The 23,782-nt window shown below is 36.9% G+C and overlaps 1 protein-coding gene across 2 annotated transcripts; it reads left to right on the top strand.

Moving 5' to 3' along the window:
* Positions 1-1,201: 1,201 nt before the first annotated feature.
* On the top strand, positions 1,202-23,636 carry ICE2 (interactor of little elongation complex ELL subunit 2). Of its 2 annotated transcripts, none has more exons than XM_035335965.1 (15): positions 1,202-1,310; positions 2,181-2,285; positions 4,866-5,133; positions 5,918-6,037; positions 7,148-7,282; positions 7,640-7,756; positions 9,246-9,405; positions 11,268-11,452; positions 11,952-12,906; positions 13,474-13,652; positions 14,937-15,066; positions 20,527-20,611; positions 20,704-20,754; positions 21,833-22,091; positions 23,239-23,636. In XM_035335965.1, the coding sequence occupies exons 1-15, from the start codon at positions 1,282-1,284 to the stop codon at positions 23,407-23,409; spliced, it is 2,949 nt and encodes a 982-aa protein (XP_035191856.1). In that variant the 5' UTR covers positions 1,202-1,281; the 3' UTR covers positions 23,410-23,636. The 2 variants fall into 2 exon arrangements, with proteins under 2 accessions (XP_035191856.1, XP_035191857.1); XM_035335966.1 differs by lacking the exon at positions 1,202-1,310 and adding an exon at positions 2,053-2,069 and having other exon boundaries at positions 2,178-2,285.
* Positions 23,637-23,782: the final 146 nt, after the last annotated feature.

The raw sequence follows: 23,782 nt of genomic DNA, 5'->3' as shown, positions 1-23,782 counted from the left end.
ACATAGTTCCAACCCCCTGCCATGGGCAGGGGCACCTCCCTCCTGACCAGGTTACCCAAAGCCCCATCCAACCTGGCCTTAAACAGTTCCAGAGATGGGGCATCCATAGCTTCCCTGGGCAACCTGTTCCAGTGCCTCACCATACCCAGAATAAAGAATTTCTTCGAAATATCTAATCTATTTCTACTCTCTTTTAGGTTAAAATCATTAACACTCGTCTTATCCGCACACATCCTGCCAAAGATAATTTTCCCATCTTTCTTGTAGGCCCCCTTCAGCTATTGGAAGGCCACAGTGAGGTCTCCCCAGAGCTTTCTGTTTTCCAGGCTGAACATCCCCAGGTCTCTCAGCCTGTCTTCACAGGAGAGGTGCTGCAGCCCTTAGATCATATTCATGGCCTTCCTCTGGACTCTCCCCAACAGGCCCCCATCTCTTGTACTGGACCCCCAGACCAGGATGCAGTACTCTAGAAAATTCTGAATCATCTCAATATTGTTACACATTTGTATATAATCCCCATAGTTTTAGTTACAGGACCAGGCGCTCTGAATGCTTTGACTGCTACAATATGCAGTTTCCTCTTTATTTCTCCATTGGTAGAGCTGTGAAGAGGATCACTTTTTCTTACAAAACCACAAGCAAATGAGTTTCCATCATGTAAATCTACAGGTACGGAGAACATTTGAACTCCCTATTTTACCACAGTAAGAAGCCTCATCATAAATAAATAAATAAATAAATAAATGGGGGTGGGATTTTGAGGCTCTGCCTGCTGTTATAAAGTAACCCAAGGAAACTGAAAGCCCAGTAAAGAGAGGAAAGGTGCTTAGCGCAGCAACTACTGTGAGGCATCTCGGCCCTCACCCGCGGCCCCAACTCCCTGAGGGCCCAACCGCCCGGCAGAGCCCAGCTCGGCCTCCTCAGCGCACCCAAGGCGGGAACAGGCGCCTCGAGGCGCCCAGTGCCTGATCGGGGCCACACGTTAGCGAAGGCTGCGGAGTCGGAGCAGAGACACACTCAGACACACCTCCTGCCCCGAGGCGAGCGCTGCGGCCGGCGGCCAGCCCGGCCCCGCGCCCTCGCCGCACCCTGCAGCGGCGGCGCCTGCCACAAGATGGCCGCCCGCAGCCCGGCAGCAGCCGCCCACGCCTACGTCGCCATTGGCTGCCTCAGCACACCCGATCCCCGCGCGCTACGCTGATTGGCCAGCGCCGTGAGGGCGGGCTCGGCCAGCGGCGGGACGAGCGAGCGGCGGAGCCGTCGCCCCGAGGGGGCACCAAGATGGCGGCAGCAGAGCAGCGGCTGGCCTGGTGGGTGCGCTGCCGTGCGCTCCCCGCCGCTCCCCGCCCAGCGGGCGCGCGCCTCAGGAACCGCGGCGGGCGAGAGGCTCGGCCCGCGCTCCCGCTGGCACCGCGGTGGGGGCGCGCGTGCGCTCGGGCGGGAGCGGGGCGGGCTGGGGCGGGCTGAGGTCTCAGTTCCCGCCCCGGCGAGGGGCTGGGGCCGAGGGCTGGGCGGCGCCATTTTGTGCCGTTCGTCCTGCGGAGGGGAGGAGCGGGGGCGGGGAGGCCGGTAAGAGGTGTTGGGTTTGGTTTTACACAGAAAAGCACCACAGGGAAGTGACGCTATTTTGAGTCGGTACTTAAATATTTTATTTTTTTTAATGAATGAAGGAGACAGAGTTAAATCTTTCCTCGTGCCTTTCAAGGCACTTTGGGAAGGTGGGTGTTCTGTAAACTACGCTGGAAGGGCTTCATCCCAAAGCAAAAGCACCGTTCAGATGCCAAGGGCTGTCTGAAAGACGATCTCCCTTTTATGAAGAAACATAAACAGGATGGCTGTGTTTTTTCTACAAATTCTATCTGATTTACTCCGGTGGGGTTTGATTGATGAACATCTGAAAGCATCACTACATCCGTGACCCTGTAGCCAAACCTAGAATTTATACACAGAATTAATTAAATTGTTCTTTTTGGGCCATGAAGAAGGTGTTTATGTCACTACTAAAAACCACGAGGGAATTTGGCACTGCATGCATAGCCTCTCTGAGAAGGGAAGGGTGAAACACTGTAAAAATAGTCTCCAGTTTTTAATACCTAATGCTGTTCATTGTTTCTCGGGGTCAGATTTGGCCTTCAATTTGGTGTATGTTGCAGTGTTCTCATTTTGTTCTTTATTATTAGGGATATTCCACCAAAAAATGGCAGTGAAGTATTTTTCTCACATGAAATTTATGAAAAATACTCGTTGGCTCCAAGCCTGTCTGAACTATGGAATTTATCAAACAGGTATAATTTGTTATATTTTTATGCTCTTTGAATTTATACATGGTCTTACTGTTTCACAAGCATATTGGATGTTATTGGCTGTGGAATGATTTGGTAATGGCTGTGTGGGGCAGCAGCTGGGCTGTGCCCTACCTGTTGTGAAACCACAGAAGGGAGGAGAGTTTAGGTTGGGACTTCTGGTTGGGACTTTCTTGGAGAATGGGGCTTATATTTTTGGGAGGGTTGTTTTGTTTCAGTGTTGGATGCATGTGTGGGTTTGGTTTGGCAGTTTTTTTGTTTTTTTGTTTTTTGTTTTTTTTTTTTTTGGCTTGCTTTTGCATACCAAAGGGGGCTGAAGCACTCAGTCATGATAAAGAGTTCATAACCCCTGAACCAGACCTAACTCTTTTTAACATTTGTTGTCAGTCTCTTGTCTTCTCACTTTGTAGAAGGCTGCTGCTTGTATGCATTGAAATCCTTTTTACTTGTGTCTTTTGCAAGTAGCTAGCACTGTTTACATAGAACAACAGCATGTTAGCTGCAGTGGAGATTCAACTAATTCCTTGGATAATCAGAAAACCATACAGGCTGTTAGCTGAAGGATGGAAAGTGAAATGTTGTGGACGCAAATAATTTTGGCATAGGTAGTACTTTGTACTGCTGTTTTTCAAAAGCTGGAATACTGTATTCAGGCTTTTGCCTTGCTTGTTTGTTTTAAGAAATCCTACAGCTGTTAGGGAGATAAAACTGAAAGCTGCTCTTGATGGATGAATATCCACATAATGGAAAATGAGGATGGAAACTCAGGTAGCTGTTCTGCTCTAAGCAGGGAATTTAGCACGTGGTGAAGTAACTTGTTCCAATGGAATTGTTCTGGTTTCATTAACTGATACTGAAAACATGCTTTGTAGGGGAATAGATGTCTGTCCGTGTCCTACATCTTTAGCTAGAGAAAGGGATTTCAGTGTTTTGCCATGTTTATCTATGTTGGAATAACCATCCTTGTGCTGACTGAGGTGAGCACAATCTTCACAGGGTTTTATTTGATACTAATGTGGGATTCTTCCATTTCATGAGGTTAAAAAAAAAAGGGGGGGGAGGAGGAGGGGTTTGGAGAATACATGACTGTACTGAGGAGTGTGATTACATTCAGTTGTGTGTGGTAGAAGAGGATTTATACTCAGAAAGAGGTTGCAACCAAAAAAATTGGGATATCAGTGGAACTGGGTTGAGTGGCTATCATCAAGAAGAAGAGAAATGTAACCTGTTGGGGTAAATATGAAAGTAAAAGCTGGAGGAAGCATGTCAATTTGTATATTGGGGTTTCTGATAAATATTTACTAAAGTGTATGTTCTCTCACCATAGAAGCTGTGAAGACAGGTTGCTGATAAAATGAAGGGGAAAAATTTAAGCCGTCAGCTTAAATAAAGTATAATGCTGTAAATATGGACAGAAAAGCTCTGTCAGATTATTTTGGTTTGCACCCTGATGAAGATTGTGACAGCACTGCATACTGAAATGATCTTGATGTGCTGCCATTTCATTCAGTGCTGAATATAGCCAATTTAAGCTGCTAGAATTTCTTGACGTTCTTACATTGGCATATCTGAGTCAGCATCTTGTTGCTGCTGCAGCTTAATTAAATTTGCCAGTTTGTGCCACAAGGATGGACACATTCTCATATTCAGAGAGACAGCTGTGAAGTATTATTAAGAACTGTGGACGTGATACTGTTGGGTTTGAATAACTCTTGAGATGTTTTCTCCTGTTGAAACTGTATCTTAAAAATATGCTTTTTCCAAGATCAGCAGTTAACGTTCGTTTTGTTAACTTTAAGTATTTTCTTTCTAAAAACCACATTTTAAATAGAGCAGGGCTAAGCTGGTCTTCACGTACTGGAGTTGTTTTAAGAACCAGATTTATAATGTTACTACTTTGTTGTTGTGAGGGATGCTAACACTACTTACCTTAGCCCAGTGCCATTTTTGTCAAATAATTTTAGCACTGTTCAGAACTGAAAATGAAACTTGTGTACTCTATTCTTAGCAAAAATCTTTAAGGAGATCTGGAATACCTATTGTTACAATTAAGTAGTTTTTAATTTAACTTTTTTTTTCACAAGGAAAGAAAGGCTTTTTCTACGTAGTCTTTCCCCTTTACTGACATAACGACTCATAAGTTAGGCCTCTCTGAGTGCAAATTTTCTGAATAATGTGCATCAGCTAATGAGGAAATGTTGAGGCTGTCATTTCATTGATGTGTTTTCAGAGCAAAGAATCAGAGTTTCATATATAGCTTTTAGTCTCAGTATTCATTATACAAATGAATATATACACCTTTTGAAAAGAAGATTAAAAACCCTTTTTTTGGTCTTGAAATCAATGTCAAACCTGCTGTTGGTACTAAGGGTTAGTCTGATGGCCTGGGTGAAGTTTCAGAATAAGAAAACTCTTAGGCTAGGAATTGGAATAGTACAGTATCACTCGGTGCATTTTGCTGAATTTGAAATTTAATCTTGCATGACTGTCTTTATTAGTTCTGAAAAATATTACTCTTCATGTGAAAAGCATAAGTTCTTTCGCTTATTACTTTTCTTTCAGAGTGGCAAAGAAAAATGTGGAGGTATTGGCAAACTCTTCAGAAAACAAACAAGCTTGTAACATACAGGCTGCAGATCCACTTGAGGTGGATGCTAAATCCACAACTGATGATCATCCTTTTCCAGAACCTAGACTCCCCTATCCATTTACTTCTTGTTTGACTGAGAAGGAGCAGAAAACATACTTATATCTGATGACTAAGTTCTCAAAAAAACCCAACCATTTTCCACTCAATGCAGCAAATCAAAGAGAATTACTCACGTACATGGTAAGCTGTATGTGTAGATTCATACACATATGAATATCACAGAGAAGTCTTACAATGTAGCAGAAATGTTTTACAATTGCATTTGTCATAACTCCCTTTTAATACGGTATTATGAGTGGCAATAAAGTTTTGAGGTATTTGGGGTAACATTTCTAAATAAATGGAAAGTTCTTTTTTTTAATTGAAAGCTCTTGCCATTTTTTTTCCTTTTAGCAGGAGCTAAAATGTTTCATGTTGGTTGGTAGTATAATTTTAGCTGAATGCTGTATATGGTAATTAATCAGTAAACATTTTAGAGCCATTGCATTTGGTATCATATGCTTCCATGTAAATGCCATTTCCTTTGTTTAGTACTATATCTGTGATAAAGTCTTCTCTGGGCAAATCAGTACATACTGCGGTGTTGTTATTTACACTAATTACTTACTAAGTCAGAGCTCAGATAACCTTCTCACTTTGTCATGTAAACTTGCTCCAATACTTTCTTGTAACCCCCCTCTTTTTTTTTTTTTTTTCAACCACCAATGCATGGTCAAAAAGAGCTTGCTCTGTTTTCCTTTGTTTTTAAAGGAAGTGAGCCTAATCTTGCAAACTTTTTTTGCCTTTTTTTTACTTGTGAAACTGAAGACATGCAGAGACTTGCCAGATTGATCATGAAATGGAATCTGTGCCCTTTCTCATACCCATTGCCTGTGCTACCTCTCTGGAAATTTTGCTGTTTACATATCTAGTCTACAGGATTCCACAGTGTTTTGAAAATGAGAATTGTTTTTTACCTCCCCAGCAAATGAAAGAAGCAGTAAACAATGAAGTTGCAGAATTTATGAAATTTGCTCAAAATGCTGCAAAAAGCTGCACTCAAGACTACGATAACATCTCTGAAGATGCAGTACTTTATACTGAGGTAATTGTCAGTGCCGTTTTTAATTTGTACCCTTCTTAAACAATCATACTGAAATCATGATTAAGATATATACACACTGCTCATGGGATGGGATGTTCCCAGAACTTCTGCTGATTCCGTGTCTGGTTGAGACATGGAATTCCCCTTATGCTGTCCAGCGTGACTTGGCCCACAGTTCAGATGTAGTCGGTAAGATATGACAGAAGTGAGGTCATGGATTCAATACTGTAGAAAGGTATAGTAAGTCATCAATGTGAGGTCTTCCTATCCTTCCTTTCCTTCCTTGGGAAGGAAAAAATCATTCTTGAAGTGCATTTACTTTGACAATCTGAAAATAAACGTGCACTATGGGAGCACGTATTGAGCAGAATGTTAAGCTTTCCTCCAAAGTAGTATGTTACAAAGTCACTTTAATCAGAAGTTAATCAGGCTTTAATCATAACCATCTGCAAGTTCATGCTGTGTTACACAGTTTGACGATTCTAAAATCAAAGATGACTGCAATTTATATATGATTCTTGTTTTAATAACACATTTTGGGAAAATAATTCCAGAATACAGATTTGATAAACTTTCCCATTACTAGGTTGCCTTTCTGTTCATTTTTTCCACATAGTACCACGCTTTAATTAAAGTGGCCTAGTTAAATACTTGTTGCTAAAATTTGTCTCTTATAGTAAGTACCATATTACTTTCTTTTACAGAATAAAACAGAAAAATAAATGTCCTTATTAGAGAGTAGAAAGTATAGTTAAAGTCAGAAGGATTGCTTTTATTTCATGAGAATATTTCGTGGGTTTTCACGTACAAGGTATCTTTTTCTCCCATTAACACAGTTTGGAAATGCGATGACAAAAATTGTGCTTTAAAAAAAACGGGGGGGATTTATGATTTTATATCTTACAATTTATTGCTATCTTAAGCAATAATAATCAATCTTAACTTCTGCTCAGAACATGTCTCCAAACTTTGACAGTAATCTGCTAGATATTTCTGTATTCTCTACAGGAAGAATATTGAAATGGAAGTATGGCAATTGCAGGAAATAAAATTATTGAAATTCTTATGAAAGACACAAATGCTTAAAGGTTTTGTTTGTTTGTTTCTTAGGAATTATTCAGTGCTTGTATTGGACATGTGAAAAAGTATCCTGAGTTTTACACGCTCCAGGAGATCATGAGTATCATGGGAGGAAAATTTAACACGCAGTTAACCTTTAGGCTGGAAAAAAATCTTCTTGTAATGGTAATATCCTACATATACTTGTTCTGTTGTTATTCTCAAATAAGTATATTTGTATCCAGATTGTTATGCTAAGATAGAATTTGTTACAAGTAATATCCAATGCTTGGTTTGGGATTGTAACTCAGTGAAAAGCATTTGAGTAAAAATAACAAAATTATTCTTGGCAGTAAGGCTGTTAACCCCCTTCATTGCATGCTTACAACTAAAAATTGTATATTAATAGTACTTTTTTTTCTTCTTCTTAACGTAACACTGACTTGCACCTGCATAAATTCTTAATATCTTTCATTACAAAAATGTTGGGTCATCATGATTTCAGTTAAAGTTGTTTCCTCGTATTGCTCTATTTTCTTTAAGGGCACAGCAAGATATGGTAAAACATATTTTCCTACCATGCCTGTTCAGCTGCCCACAGATTATAAAGCTGTTACATCTTTTGTAACTCCAGATAAAAAGGCTTCTATTATGCAAAATGTAAGTAACCTTTTTATTGAAACTTTTATGGCATATATTGTAGTAAAGAGTGATTTGTTTCTTCTTATGTGGTAGCATTAAGTTTCATCATTTTTGTCTTCATCTTACACATCCTGTAGCATAGCAAAACGTACTGTGTTGTTATCTGTGTAGTATTTCACGTATAGCAATCATACCGTCTTCCGTGACAATCAGTTTATGGCATTTTTGAGCTAGTGCCTCATGATGGGACTTCTCTTTTCTCTCTGTGAAACATTAGAGAGGCCCTTTAATTAGAATACATTGTGAAAGCTAGATAGAATTGTTTATTAGAGTATTGTTCCGTTTAAATTTTGCTTTGCAATTATAAAGCTGGGGTGGGGGTGGGGGGAGGAGGGTGGGTGAGGGTTTCTGATTTAAGCAGTCTTGACAATAAGAAAAAATACTTTAGGCTGTTTAGTTTTCTGAAAAGTGGATTACATTTCCTTAACCTGGAAATTTCCTTTGCTAAACAGCATAAACTCCATGTCTGAGTTGAACAATTCTTCTATTCCACCTTGTTGTTAAGTACCCGCTGTTGCTGTTTGTGTTCATCCTCAGAGAAAATGGATTAGTGTTTTCATTCTGTATAATTTGCTTAGTTTGAGTGTTTATTCCAGATAGTTTGCTGTCCACCTATTTAAGTTTTTTTGTTTGTTTGTTTGTTTTTATTCCACGTATCAGAAACCAGCCTCTCAACAGATACAGTGCAATTGCAAATATGTTTGTTGCTTAAGAAAGCACCAGAGGTGACACAGGAGAATGATTTACTATAGAATGTGTTAGCGCTGTAAAGTACTATTCCTCAGGTTGTCTCAGGTGGCAGAAAAAAGAATATGGCTAGATGTTCTTGTGGCTAGATGTTCTCTCTCATGGCCCTTAGGGCTCCTGTGCTTCCATTATCTCCACAGTTCTTAACTGGTCTTCTACCTCATGAGCGTGCCCAACCTCCTCTTTTCATGGGAACCTGTATTCATAATTTTTCTACTGTCATCTCAGTTTATATTTTTCATGCTTTTATATTTAAGGTTCTTTAGAGGTAATTTGTATTCAAACAACTGTGCAGTTTTATTATGCTTTACTGTTAGACTGCTTTATGATGCTATTACTTAACTTGTATGAACATCTGTAATATATGTTAGAATTAATGTGTTGTTTTTTTCTTCCACATTGTGCTCCTATATTTTACTGTCCTCCAAATTCCTGTTTGGCCTATTAATTCAAATTAGTAGGAATTAATAGAAAGATACAAGATAAGACATTTTTTCTTATGCTGCAAGGTGGAACTGTAGGATTAAGAAAAAAACCTTAAGGATCATTTTTGTTTGTTTTTACTTTTGCCTTTGATTCTGGTGGTATTTGGGCTTCTGGAAGGGTGGAAGTTAATCTATGTTTGTTGTTTGGTTGGTTTTCAATTTAAAATTCTATGTCTTTCTTAAAAAACGTTTCCATTCTAACTTTTTCTGTTTAGGATATTAGTTCAGATTCAAATGCAGAAAAACTTGCTTTGAAATACTCTCCTCAAGTTGTTTTAAGTAATCAGTCGTTATTTACTTTGCTGAATAACCATGGACTAAATTACAAGGAACAGTGGGAAATTCCAGTTTGTGTTAAGATGGTCCGTGCTGCAGGTACAGTATATTTTTTTCAAAAAACTACCTTTTTGTCCACAAAGTCTTTTATATATTCTCATAATCTGTTTTCAGCTGACTGAAGAACAAGAAATCAGTATGTTAAGTAAAATCAACTGAGGGGAGGGAGAACAGTCTGGTTTAGTTTATGCAATAATAAAATAGTTTAGTTTGGGTTAATGAAAATCATAGTTGTAATTCTAAGTTCAGATTCTTAACCCTTTCTGAAGAAGCTGCCCTTTAGAATGTAGCTGTAAGTCTCTCAAGTGCTAGCATGTTATTAATTTAAAAAAATAACAAAGTAATAAAATCGGGCTGATTCAGTTCATACATCTTAAAGGGTAAAAATCATCAGAGGGTAAAAATACATCTTAAAGGGTAAATGATTTTCATGTGTAATCTGGTAATGAGTGATATACCTATGCTTTTTAAAGAACAATGGTTATTTAATGCAGTTATCATAAAAAATAATTTTAAAAATCCATTGATATGGAATGCCATCTGTTGTCAAAGAGGAAGGCTAATAGCAAGGTTATGTCATAGTTTTCTACACCTCGTTCTCCTTGTTACTGAGAATAATAACAACTGCTATGGGTGTGGCCATTAACATTGGGTTTGGAGAGAGAGAGCTATTTTCCAGTTGGGGGAAAAAAAAAAAAAGTCAGTTAAATGTCCTTTTGCTTCTTAAAACTGTGTACTCTGCTCCTTGGTAAGAAAACACTGCATGGTGCTGTTAATGCTATCAAATGAACAGGTTTCAATAAGATAAAAAGAAACTCTGGAGTTTTATTTAAATAAAAAAGAATAAGAGCAAGTGCCTTCTTGAATTAAAAGGACCAATTCAAATCATGGAATAATGAATGTACTCCATGAACATTCATTATTTATTCATTTTCCCAATCGCAATGAAAAACATTTTGAATAATCATCTGACTACTATAGTTTTGTCAAGCACCCCATCAGTAATTTGAATATAGAGTACCTCTCTTGTTACCCGTTTTTTTCTCCATTATGAGTATTAGTAATGAATGTTATCTTGAAATGTCTGTTGTGTGTACTTCACACAGATTTGTATGGCAAACTCTTGGATAATAGTAGCTAGCAAATACCTGCACGTTTTACAAGTTTTTTATTTTTCTACCAAAACATTGAAGTACTTTATCTGTAATGATCTGCCTGATTCCTTTCATACCAGATTTATGGTTTTTAAGCTTAACTTTTAGATTCAAAGTTACCAGCCAGTGGGGTGCTGAGAGTGTGTTAGCATTACATAATGTTTCTTAAAGTGTTTCTTCTCAATATCCATTGCCCACTCCCCTCACCCCCACATCTTGCATTAATATCTTTATTTCTGCTTCAGATTTTTCTAAAACAGAGATAGTGTGGCCCATATGTGCCATTGATTTCTGTATAATATTGGCCGGGGTATTGGTTTTGGTTTTGTTTTTCATTAATTATGCGTATATATAAGTTGTAAAAAAAGAGAGTAGGGCAGCAGAGCCCTAAACTAGTTACTGGATAGAAAAAAATTAAACTGCAGCCATTACTTTAATGTGATATGAAGAATCTTGAATCCTTAATTCTTACTTAGAAATTCTCTATGTGGAATTGCATTTAAAATGTAATCAACTGTTAATGTGTTCTGTATTGCTGCTTCAGGATGATCATAATTTGCACTATATCTGGACATGCTTTTATTTTCCATTGATAGTGAATGAGAGCGTACTTTCTCATCTAGTGTGAATGTGGAACACATTTGAACATATTTGGAAGTTCAAAGATTTATTGTTTAAATTGTACAGTGGTCTTTTTTTTTTTTCTTCCTTCTAATACATACTCAATGACTTCCCTTTCTTGAAAAGATAGCAAACCAGCTAAAGTGGTTTACATTGACTCACCTCTTCTGAAAAAGGAAATGACAGTAAGAGAGAGGAACCAAGTCTTCCATGAAATTCCAATGGATTTCCTAGCAACTAAGAAGTCTTACATTTCAGTTTCTGATGTTCTGATGGACAAACCAGCTGAGGACAATCTACTTCAGTGGGAAGTACGTAGCTTCACATTTTCTTTGGGTAAAACAAAATGAAACAAACAAACAAAAAATCTACTAGGTTATAGTTCCTAAGTTACTTGTTGTGTCTTAGTAAAGGCAAGTTTAGGTTTCCTGTTGACAGTTTTTCTACTACTGAGGTACAGGCCCTGTCTTTAAAGACGTCTGTCTGTCTGGTTCCTTTAAATGCTTCTATTTTGTCTTCAGCTCAGATTTAATGTTTATTTCTTTAAAATGTTTTTTGACTGATTAGGAAGTAAAAGTTCTATGGGTTTTTCTTCTCTTCTGAAAGGCCTTACAATACCTATGGTTTAAGATATTCCCCATGAAACACTGGCATTTTTTCATTAACGGCCCCTGTCTCCCAACAGTCAAAATGTGGATAGTAGAACAGTTTTCGGGTTTCCAACTTGGCAGTGTCTCATTTGTGATTCATACATTCTGTTTATTGGCCTGTTTGATTGTATTATATTTATCTTTTTATCCCTGTGTTTAGATGGCTTCTGATACCTATGAATACAGGAAGATTCCTCTTCCAAATGACACAGGAATGGAATTTGATGATGATGTTACAGAACTGGAAACTTTTGGTGCAGCTGTCAAACTCTCAAGGACTTCTAGAACAGAAAATACTTCTCCTACAGTTAGTAATGCTGGTAAAGTTTTGTCACATGACCTAAAATTAGGAAAGAAAAATATATCCACTGTAAACAGTGGAGCTGAAGAGGGGAAAACCTCCGTTTCTGAGCAAGGAGTTTCATCATATTCCAACATACGGTTTCCATCATGTGGCGCTCTATGCTTCAGCCCTGGAGAAAACTCATCTCATAAAAGCTTTCGGTCAGAGGAGGTAGAGTTGAACAAAGCACAGCATGTCATGAACAAGAAAGGATCAGACAATGAAACAAAATTAAATGCTTTATCTAATGCTGTTAGTTCCAAGAAAGAGTCTGATGCTGCACAAAAAAATGAGACATACACTCCTTTATGCAGTAGTGACACTGATGAAGATCGTTTGATAATTGATACAGAATGCAAAAAGACTGATTCTTGCAAAACAGCTGTACCAAACACTGTTTCTCATACCTCAGCAAGGACTTCCAAGTCACCTTCCCCCACCCAAAATCCATCAGCAAGTATGACTGATTGCTCGGAAGTCATCGATCAGGGAAAAAGTGCTTCCAGAAAGCTAACAAGAAAGTTGTCCAAAGAATTTGATCCTGTTGGACAGATTTTGAAAATGCAAACAGAACTCCTTAAGTCACCTTCCCGAAAAGGTCATGAGCAGCCATTAGTGAGCTGTGATAGTTCTACTACTATGCAAGCTCATGTGCCTCAATCTCCAAAACCATCAGTGATCTCCCATGCAGAAACTTTGCCAAGTCCTGCCTCAAATCCCAGTGGCTCATCTAGGAATACCTGGACGTGGCTTTTTCAGGGCGTGCCAAAGAGTAAGTAACAGTATTCATTGGGTATGCATTAAAATTGAGACAGTTCACTAAAACGTAGGAGAAAAAACATTGTAATTGTTTTGTGTGAAGAAAATTCTAATAGTACTTCTGTTACATTTATTTGGATGTGATTTTTTTAACAGTACCTTTACACTACTATCTAATCCTGAGGCTTGAGCTGTTTCAGTAACTAATAAATGGATGGCAGCTCTCAGTAGGCATTCATTCTATGTATTTTTTTGGTCTCTTTATGTTGAGTGACTGTGACATAGAAAACAGCCTTTCAATTCTATTTGTACAGAATGGTCTGTTTGTGTAAGAAATACATAAGTAGGATAAAATATGGGGGAATATTTAATAATATACCCTTTAGAAGTTACAGTAGACGTTTTCTAAAATCATCTAAAAAAAAAAACAGAAGTGACTTCTTGTGCCTAGTGAGCAGGCTTTTCACCCCCAAACAACTGGCAAACAAAAAAGCTACTATGAGAGGGGGAAAAAAAGCTAATTAGCCTAATGGTTAAGTATATGCAAGTTTTGTCATTTTCCATTTTATTTTTTCTATAGGAAAGCTGCCAGATGAACTTCAAATGCTTGCGGAAAACCCTTCAGAGTATAAAGCACCTCAGGATGGCAACCTTGTGTATAAGCTATTCAGTTTGGATGATCTGTTGTTACTTGTGCGTTGCAGTGTGCAGAAAGTGAAGCCATTGCCACATTCACATAAAAAGAAAAAAGATCAAAAGGTACAGCTTTTTTGGTCAGGGTTTTTGGTTGGTTGGTTTAGTTTTTTTTTGGTTTTTAAGTTGTGTTCACCTGGAATTTGTTCCTTTAATATCTCCGGGATTCATGGTTCTTCATATCACATGTGTTTTCCCCCAGACAATTAATACATTTTAATTGTAACTCTATGGTGTACATCTTTTTAAGTAAATATTTGCTCTAGGAAGAGAAGCAACTGTTTGTTTTTTTTTAAAACCTACTTGATTAGAACAGATAAATGTAGTTCTGCATTTCTTTTTACAGCTCTATTCCAGTAATATGTATATATAATTATACTCACATCGAATCAGTTTGAACTATTCTTAAAAGTTAATGCACCAATTAGTTTTTCACCAAACATTTTGAGGTTGTTCAGGATCATAAGTACATTGCTTGAAAAGACTATGGAATACATTTTAGCAAATTGCTTGTCTTAAGAGCTAAAATGCTTAAAGTACAAGTGAAATCTAAATATTCCTCTTTATAACATGTCCTCATTACATCAGGAGAAAGAAAGCTTATTCTGGAATTCTCAGTAATTCATTGTTTGTCAGGAGTCCTCACAATCATTTGACAAATTTGATCTGGTATCTCCTTCCCGAAAATACCAGAATGGTGGTAGGCAGGGATACGTACACTCTGGGAGGTGTTTATACTCTTGTTGAAATAGAAATTGGTCTCAGAAGCCCTGATTAGTTGTTAAGATTCTGTGCTCTGAATCTTATTTTGAAGAATTACCCCATCTTTGCTGTTCACTGCATATAAAAGCTTGTGAATAGCTGCTTAGTTTTCTAATCAGAATTTGAGCACTGTTTATTTTAGAAGACTGCTGGAATTTAAACCTTAGTTTCTCAATGGAGAGGCTTATATTTTCTCTGTTAAACATGCAAAGGTGAGATTCTGACAAGGTGAATAAATAGCAGAATTCTAAGAATGAGCAAATCAGTATAATCATGTGTGTTTTTTTCTGAAATTCCTGCAGAGGGCAGCAGAGCATAGAAGTGGGTACCTCAAAATAATACAGTCTCAATTTTATTTGTAAAAGCTTGCCTAGGCTTCCCCCCCCCCCTTCCATTTTGCCTTCCTTTAAATAGTGTCTCCATAGCCTTAAGCGCATAGTGTGGGTTTCATAAAACATGAGCCATTACATGAAGGCCTTGGTGTAGTAGAAGAAAATGATGATTAGTAGTGACAAAATGTAGTTAAAGTGCAGTAACCATTTTTTTTGACAGTCAGTGCTGATTTTGCTTATATTTTCACTTATGTAGGTTGTTCCAGTATTCCTGTTGCCAAAACTGGAATACCAAGCCTATTATGGTGTTGAAGCTCTTACGGAAAGTGAAGTGTGTCAGATGTGGACAGAGAGTATGTTGCATTCTGCATGTTTATTTTATATTGGTAAGTTTGTGTTGATTTTGGCTTAAGAAACATGCATGTCTGTGATTGCGCATGGAATAACATGAGAAAAGTATATATTACAGGTATATTTCACGTGCCCTTATTCAGTTACATTTTCTAATTTAGATTTCCACTTTAATCTTAAATAAGTCTTGTGTCTAAAATTTTTCTGTTTGGTCAATGAAGATATTTCAACTTCAGTTTTGGGTGGTTAGCATCCAGTAATGTTTTTTTCAATAACTGCGTGTATTTGCCGTTCAAATAAAAATGTATTTGTAACCCTGACTTTAATTTTCAGAAATTAGTTATCTTCATTATTTCATTTATTTTAGTCATATACAACATGAATTACTGTTATGGAGGGGCTGTAAAAATAACTTCTTTATGAGATATGTTCTATAGTATGTTTTACCACTTTGTGAAATCATTTTAAGTGAATTTGGTATCACATACCAAAAATGGTGAAGAACAGACCATCAGGTATGTGGTTTAGAGAATACTGATTTCTCAAGCTTTGAACCTTCGGTATGGGAAAGGGTCAAATGCTACTTATTTATCTTTTAAAACTGGCAATAATGCAATAAATAAATAATAAAAATAAATAAAACTGGCAATAAATACTTACACACTGATAACATGTAGACAGATACGAGAATGTGGAAAAGCAAGCAAGATAAGACTAGACCAAGTTTTGTCGTTCAAAACTCTGAGAAATTGCAAGCTTTGAAAAGAGTACACTTTTGTCTCAAAGTACTGAAAATAGTTTTCTGTTTTTGCAGAAAATATACATAGCCTGAGTTTATTAAAAACTTTTTATAGCAGTTGTATTGCTCAGGAGCTTTGAACACAGGATGATCACTTACATGACGACATTTTCCAAATTTTCCATTGTCCATATCTAACTGGTCCATGAAATTTTATTTCCTAATAAGTGACATGACTTGAATATACCTTCTCATGGGATGGTCTTGATACTCTTTGTACTGTATCATGCAGCAGATGGAAACAAAAGATAACGTAATAATGTCTATGAATGGGAAGTAATGTATATTCAATGAGAATGAAGTTGTAAAAAATCCTGTGTAGAAGAGATTACAGCCGTAAATCAGCACAGAAAATAATACAATAAATTGGGGATAAAAAGCATGGAACGTGTTAGCAGAAATGTATCTTAGTGTAAAGACCATTTTGTGCAAAATAAAAACATAAACCAAACATTCTAGGAATTCAGTGTTATAAGGGTAACTTCCTTAACAAACTTGCAGTAAAATATGCTGTATTCGTGTTTGTACAATGATTCTTTTAGAAGTCAAGAAATGTTACGTCCAGTAGGATACGTACCGTTTTTGTGGAGAAATAAAAATAATAGTATGTATAAAGAATTTGGCCAGATTATTTTACCAAAGTTTTTAATATATACGTATCTCTAATACCAATTACCTGGTAATTAATAATGTTTTAGAAGGAAACATCTGCAACAATTAAAGAAGTTAGCCAAAATGCATCTTAGACTACGTTTGGTGCTTGCTTCGGGGTGAGGGCAATCCTGTTTGTACAGGGAATTAATGTTGTGCAGCAGGGCCTTGCTTTCCTGTTGTAGAAAGATTTGTCTGTTTTTATGGTTGTTATGGTAGCAGTTGTGGCCTGTGGTTGTCTTAACCTTTCCACTTCTGCGCTGAATGACACTTTTTGCTCTTGATGACTCATGTCAGAATGCTAGTTTAGAAATGCTTAGTTTGTTCTTTCCTAATTTTTACTTAGAAACTTGGCATCTTATCATGGAAGTATAAGGTTTATGGGAAATCAGATACATTTTAAGTGATAGTCTAGCTGATTGAATCTCTTGTCTGCTGTCCATATTTATTGAAAGTTTTTTCTACTTTCTAATTTTGAAAGTAATAATTGATGTAGGTTTCCCCCCTCTAAAATTCCTCACAAAGACAAAATAGTGATATACAAAGTTCTCCATTTCTAATTTATCTTAACATACACTACTGAAGCTTCTTTTTTTATTATTATTATTTTCTTTTTTGAATAGAAGAACAATACTAAACTACACTGAAATTTAGCCCCTTCAAGAAAACTTTTTTATTAGCTTCTCCTGAGTCACAAGCAGTGTGAGGAAATCAGGAAACTAGCAGAGGCTGACGATTGGCTTACAGAGCATGCAGGCTGAAAGAATGCACGTCTATCTAATCTTACATCAGTAACAGGATACTTAACATATGGCTAGGGTGCAGAAGTTTGCATACAGCTCACCCAGCCAACACCCCTTTACTGGGGCTTGCAGGAATGTAGGAGAGAAGAATCTGTCTGTGTGCTGCAGGAGTTGTTCTGGCATTAGCAGTCCCCCCTTCCTGATTCAGAGGTTTCTTAGTCTCCACTGTACTGTGCAGATTCCTGCTAACCATGAAATGGGTGTGGAGCCCTAGGCAGGCAGGCTTTGATAGACAAGCTTCTGACAGGCTCTCTGTTGTGCTCAGGAGAAAGTGTCCCTGAGGTTGAGAAACACTGGTTATTCCAGTCGTGTTTGTTTATCAGCTCTTGGTTGTGCTTCTACCAGCAGCAAAACCTTGGGGGGGGGGGGAGCTTGTAGGAGTTAAAGTGGTACTCCTAGCATGTGGGGCAGGCCTCTTCCCAACTATTTAACAATAATATATATATATATATATATATATATATAAATGCTACACAAATGAACTCTGAAAAAGTGATTAACTTTTTACACCGACAGAATATGTGGTTTATTCAGGTAGACTTTTTTGGTACCACCATGTAGTTTCTAATAGAGGTAGGTAAAATAGATGCATGGAAGTCAACATTAAGTTTTGTGAAAGAGCAGCTGCCACAGCTTTTAACAAGAAACTGTTCCCATGTTCTACTTCAGGCTTCTTTCCTCTATGGTTGAAAAATGTTAAAAGGCAGCTGTGAAATTTTGCTTCTAAGTTGATGTTTTTGGGGAGCTGTGAAAAACAGTGTTGCAAGTGTCCTGATTTAGTTAGACGCTTCTTTCAAATGGCATGTTGTTTTTCCTGAAATGCAAGTGTCAATTCTCCAATAGCGATAATATTCCTGTATTACAGGCAGCTTAAAATAGACTGAATTTCCCGTTCTTGTTCATTACTTTGATAAGTGCAAGTAAGACTACTGCTATCATCTATTTGGGGTAAACAGAAAGACAGACTTGAACTAGTCATCCTCTTGATCATACTACAATATGAAATTTTTAACGTGAAATATGACCTATCATAAAGGAATTTTAAAACTAGTAATAGTAAAGACAGACCTATTGCTCTTCTTAAATTTACGTGATAGTACAACTGTGAAGACATGAAAAAAATGTTTGAAAACTGATTTTTACCATTTATAACGCAGTACCTAGAAAACTTGCCACCTTATTTAGATAGTTCTGAGACTATATAGATCTTAAGTGAATCCCTTAAAATTGAAATTTTGAGTGCTTAGCAGACATCAGTGGTAAGTTGCTTAAGAGCTCTTGGATCTTGAAAGAACTTCTCACAGTATTAGTAATCTTTTGTGTTGCTAGATGGAAAGTTCTTTGGACCTTGGCCAGTGCCCCATAATTGTCTGGTGTTCTTCAGTGGTATTACTCTGACTAAGGGAAGAATCTCATAGCCTAGGACAATGACTCAGCAGTGCTGCCAGCTCAGGAGATGAGAGAGAAAACAGAAGTTTACCCATTGCCTCCTGTGTAAATTGCAAGATGTGCTATCAAGTAGTATTTTTGATTTCACATATTCTCAAAGAATAGACTTACAGTTTGTACAAAAGCAGAGATACTATTTTCAGACAGTGTGCTGTCCTCCTGATAGTAGAGCACATTGCTCAGTTGTTGCTTTAAGTCCCCTTACTACTCAAATAAGAAATCCTGCATCTGCAAAGGGAAGTAATTTCTGTCACATTTCCTAAATCGAGGGCTTATATTTTATTTAATCAGTAAAAAAAAAAAAAATGTGATAAGCTTTGCTGATTAAAAATGGAAATGCTTTGTCCCAGATACTATTCTTCAACTGGCATTAAGTGCCCAAGTATAGTTTACCTTCACCTAAATAGAATAATACTGACTTTTAAATAAAGATGATTTGAAAAATGATTGGAAAAAAGTACTTACTGTATGGATAACTTACTGAATGTCAAGTATTTTCAGTCAGTCACTTCTCAACTATAACATACCGTAATATAAATTAGGTATGAATAGTTCATAGATTTTTTTTTCCAGCTATGCTGTCAATGAGTTTAGGATGGAGAAGATTTTGATTTGACAAGACACTAATAGGGAATGGAGAACACATTTTTATTTTTATTTTTTATAACAACACTAAGTTTCTTTTCTTATAGTTAGCAATGCAGAATATTAATCCTAGGTGCTTAGCCTTACACAAAATACTGATACCAAGAAAAGCAGCAAATGCACTGGTATTTAAAAGAAACCAGATGTCCTGGTGCTTTTTAAAAAATCTAGTAAAAAGAAAGTTATTACTTGGTCATCTTACATCATATAACAAATTGCTGAATAATATTTATCCTTGAATGTGAAATGCTTTGGCTTAGCAATTTAAATGTACAATTGAAGCATGTAGATTACCTACAAGAGCAAATTTGTAGCAAGGCAGTTCATTATATTTGAGCAGGTCATTTTTATTATGCTGCCTTTGCCTCATTCTCCTCATGGGAACTGTAATAGAACAGTTTTCTGGAAAAATCTCAACATGAGAGAGAACTTTCCTTCATAAGATATAGTCATCACATCAGTGTACAAGCTATGGTAATGATCTCTATTGCTTACCACGTGAAAACTCGGGCTAAACCATTCCCCTCAGCAGTTATTATAAAAATGTGTTGAGGAAAGCTTTGAATTGCTACTCCTAGCTATGTCAAAGATAAATAGTCTTTACCAATTTGCTATTGAAAAGGCCAGAATAGTAAGCTGTATTTTTTTCAAAAGAGGAAAAAAAGTACAGAATCCTCAGAATATGAAATAACATAAATGTTCAGATAACATATCAGAATAGAAAAGGAGGTAAATTAAACACCGAGGTAAATTTGTCTTAAAAGATAAACTTGGGTGATCTGTACAATAAGGAAGCCTAGTGTTAAGCATCAGAAGAATTTGAGAAGATACGAACAAGCTGACAAGGTTAAGGCCATGGCAAAATGCAGTTACATTTGCTAGACCTCATGCAACATGTGAGATTTACTGGAATGGTGGACATTTCTCCAATTTAGAAGATAGTCCAAATACAGTTGCCCATAACTAAAAGCAACTGAACTGTACATTCTACTTTCAGGTACTTTGCAATAAGTACTTTTCAGTGCTCTACAGTGTAAAAGAGCAAAAAATTTTATTCCCTTTAAAATGCATTAGGTCTGCAAATTATGCTTTTATATTTGTTTGTTCTTCCTTTTTTTAAAAAAAATATATATATTGATATTTTACAGGGCGTATTGATGCTTTTACATCAAAGCTTATTATGCTAGAAAAGGTTTCTCCCGAAATTTTAAGAGAAAAACTTGGATTGATTAAGTGAGTATTTTTAGTAGTTCTTTAATAATGAATTTGAAATTCTAATTAGCTTTACAAGTAACTACTTTTGTATTTCTTTTCCTTTTTTACAGGCCTGCAAATTCATTAAATATACTTCATCACATTTTGAAGAAAGTGTCTGAGTAAGTTCTCTATTATTGGCTGTATTTATTTGCAGCATTATCCAAGTGATCCTATTTCTTCTGTAGAATAGTTGTCTACTCTTCAATTTTGTGGAGGTTTTTTTTTTTTGGATACATGAAATACTTTAGATTTTTTATGTCTAGCACAGCATAATGTAATATCAGGTAAGTGTTCTTAGGGTTACAGTTTTTGTGTAAATGATGCAAAAGAATAAGACCTTTATTTTTATGAAACACTTACTCAAAGACTGGACACTTCCAAGCTGAATAAACAGTCACTGGAGTAAGTTGTAATACTATGTATGTATGCTGACGTTTAGAACTTGAACTTTTTATTTTTTATAGTCTTTTTACTTTATGTATAGCAGTAAAACTGACTGTAATGTTCCCTTCTGCTTAGTATAACAGCATATGTCTTTCTCTGTATGCCATTATTGTAACCTTTTGTCTGTTTCCTTCTTTTTTTTTTTATTTAGCTACTTCAGGGATTTCAGTCTGCAAATTTCTTTGCATGTAATTTTTTTTTTTTTTTTTGTGAAGCATCTTAATTTGAATTACACAAGAGTTTTTCTGCACTTTGTAATTTCTGTGGCTTTGTAATTTGTCACTAAGATTTTTTTGTATGGGCAGTTGGTTGACGTTTATCTTCTTGAAAACCTGTTGAATCCTGTGTGTATAAAGCAACTCTGCTCTGTGGGTCTATCCATATAAGCATTATGCTTGGTAAGGTGCTGGTTAAATAAAATGTTACAGTTTGCTATAAGTGGGCAGTTTTCAACATATGCTTAAATGTTTTGTTGAAACATAACATAAGTAACTGATGAAGTACATTGATGATAAATTTGTTCATTATAAGTATATTAGAAAAACATAAATCATCAAGTGTTTATGAATACAGTTTAACTCAGTCACTTTTGTCCATCGTTTTTTTTTGTAAAATAGGGACAGATAAGTAAATATCTCAAGTTGCTTTTCTTCAGCATTAGAAACTTAGTAGTTGTCCTGATCAAATGGTCAGATGAAGTGAAACAAAGAAACAAACGAGTTGTGTTCTTAATTTTTATCTCTATCTTTTCAGTTTGCAGGAGGGCTCTTACCTATTGACTCACGCCGCAGGAGATTCATCAGTTGCAATCTACAAGAGTTCTCTTGACAAGGCAACGAGAGCATCGTATAACTTACATGAGGCCCATTGTGATTTGCCCACAGTACCTGCCACATTGTCAGTCCCTTGGGTGCCACTAGATCCCAGTCTCCCTTTGCCCTATCACCTGAATCATGGCAGAGTGCCATGCACCTTTCCACCTGCACCTCAAGAATCCATGTGGAAACGGAAGGTCAGTATCACACTTAATGGAAAAACAGATCAGTCTTGAAATGATCTATCTTAGTCCACTGGATGTAGCTGATGAAATTATCTGTCATCTTTGGGGGTATGAGACATCCTTTAGACTTCTGGATCTACTGCCAGGAATAGGAATGCCTTTTTCCTGAAAGGTATTTCAGTTGGGTTTCATTTTACCTAACTTTAAGCAGTATGGAAAAGCAATGGTGGAGCTTGTTATACTTTCAACTAAGGGAAATGGAATACTTTGTAAAGATCTACCTCTGCACCAGGACAGGCCTCTTCAGTAGACTGCAGGACTCATGCTGTAGAGTTATTTTCTCCCTAATGACTACAGCAGTATAGATTATGTGCACAACTGTAGACAGGTACAGTCAGGTGAGGTGAATTCTACTCTCAGGTATCTGTTATATAAGACATTATATTGAACTGTTACTCCAGTTCTATTCCAATGCATTTTTTAAAAATGCACCTTTTTCCCTGTTTGGCAAAATCTTTTCAGAAAGGAGTTCTGCATTGTTAATATGAGTTAATCCTACTTTTGGACAGCAAAAATAATGCGGTATTTGCCTTAAATAAAAGGTTTGGAATTTTAAGGCTTTCAATGCAGCTGAAACAGATACAGTGTTTCCATTTATAAGGATTTCCTAGTTTTGCTTCTGAGGATGCTTTTCATTGATGTATGTGTCTATGGACATGTTAAAAGTAACAAAAAAAAAAAAAGCTTTCAGGTGTTATTTTTTTTCCCTTTTGGTGTAGATTTACTGAAAGCCCACATGCTAACTATGCCTAGCTTAGCGGACTGTGGGATACTTTTTATGCCAGTTGTTTTACCTACATTCTGACATTCATACCTACATTCTTGCCCTCATATGAGGGCAAAACAGAGCAGTTTCTAATTACTTTGTGTACTTCGGTTTCTGCCAGACAGAAATCCAGGCATGTGTGCAATAAAGGAGCACTAGTGGGCAGATCCCAATGGTGACAGGAAGTTGGTGACAGTTGTGCCTCTCACCCAGCCCAGATGTGGCCTCTGAGGCTGGCTGGAATGAGAAGTAGAGGGCAGCTCTGCAGGTAGTTGTGTGTCTATGCTTAATACAGATTTAAGATTAATAATTATTTTTTTTTAATGTGCCTAGATGACGGGGGTGAAAGGGCAGTTGGACACACCCTACGAGGGAAAGCCAGTAACTATGGAAACAAAAGGCAGTCTGGCTAAGCCTGTTAGAAATGAAGGTGTGGCTACAAAGAAGCTGAAGAAGATTTACTGCAAACAAAAAATGAAGAAGAAGAAGTGGAAAACGAAGTAAAATACAGTGAAGTAGGAGTAGCTGAGCTGTGTTAAGTATGGGCTGGAGAAGGACAAAATGAAACAAGAAATGTGAGGCTTTCTTGCAGTTTCAAAGGAGCCAGAATAAGCTGGCAGGGGACACAGCTCCACAGCCATGTTTAAAACACTGCAACAGAGTGAAACAGTCTATAAACCTTAACCCTTTCTTACCTCAGTGCATACATTCAAATTAATATCTCAAATTCAGTCATGGTTGTTTGTTTTTTTTCTTTTTTTCAAGGCAAGCATCTGCAGCTGAGGAAAGAGGAGAAATGTATATTCTATCTCATTATTTCCACAGAAAAACTGCGTCATGAGGAATGAAGCAGTGATTGACAGCAATATCTGATATC

The sequence above is a fragment of the Oxyura jamaicensis genome, chromosome 10, assembly GCF_011077185.1.
Source record: "Oxyura jamaicensis isolate SHBP4307 breed ruddy duck chromosome 10, BPBGC_Ojam_1.0, whole genome shotgun sequence".
Taxonomy (NCBI): domain Eukaryota; kingdom Metazoa; phylum Chordata; class Aves; order Anseriformes; family Anatidae; genus Oxyura; species Oxyura jamaicensis.
This window is presented reverse-complemented; position numbering and strand designations above follow the sequence as displayed.

Bases quoted from the DNA above. Each gene is read 5' to 3' on its own strand.
- ICE2 (XM_035335965.1), top strand. From the start codon at position 1,282: ATGGCGGCAGCAGAGCAGCGGCTGGCCTG. The intron at 1,311-2,180 runs GTGGGTGCGCTG...CTTTATTATTAG, and splicing joins GCAGAGCAGCGGCTGGCCTG to GGATATTCCACCAAAAAATG. The intron at 2,286-4,865 runs GTATAATTTGTT...CTTTTCTTTCAG, and splicing joins CTATGGAATTTATCAAACAG to AGTGGCAAAGAAAAATGTGG.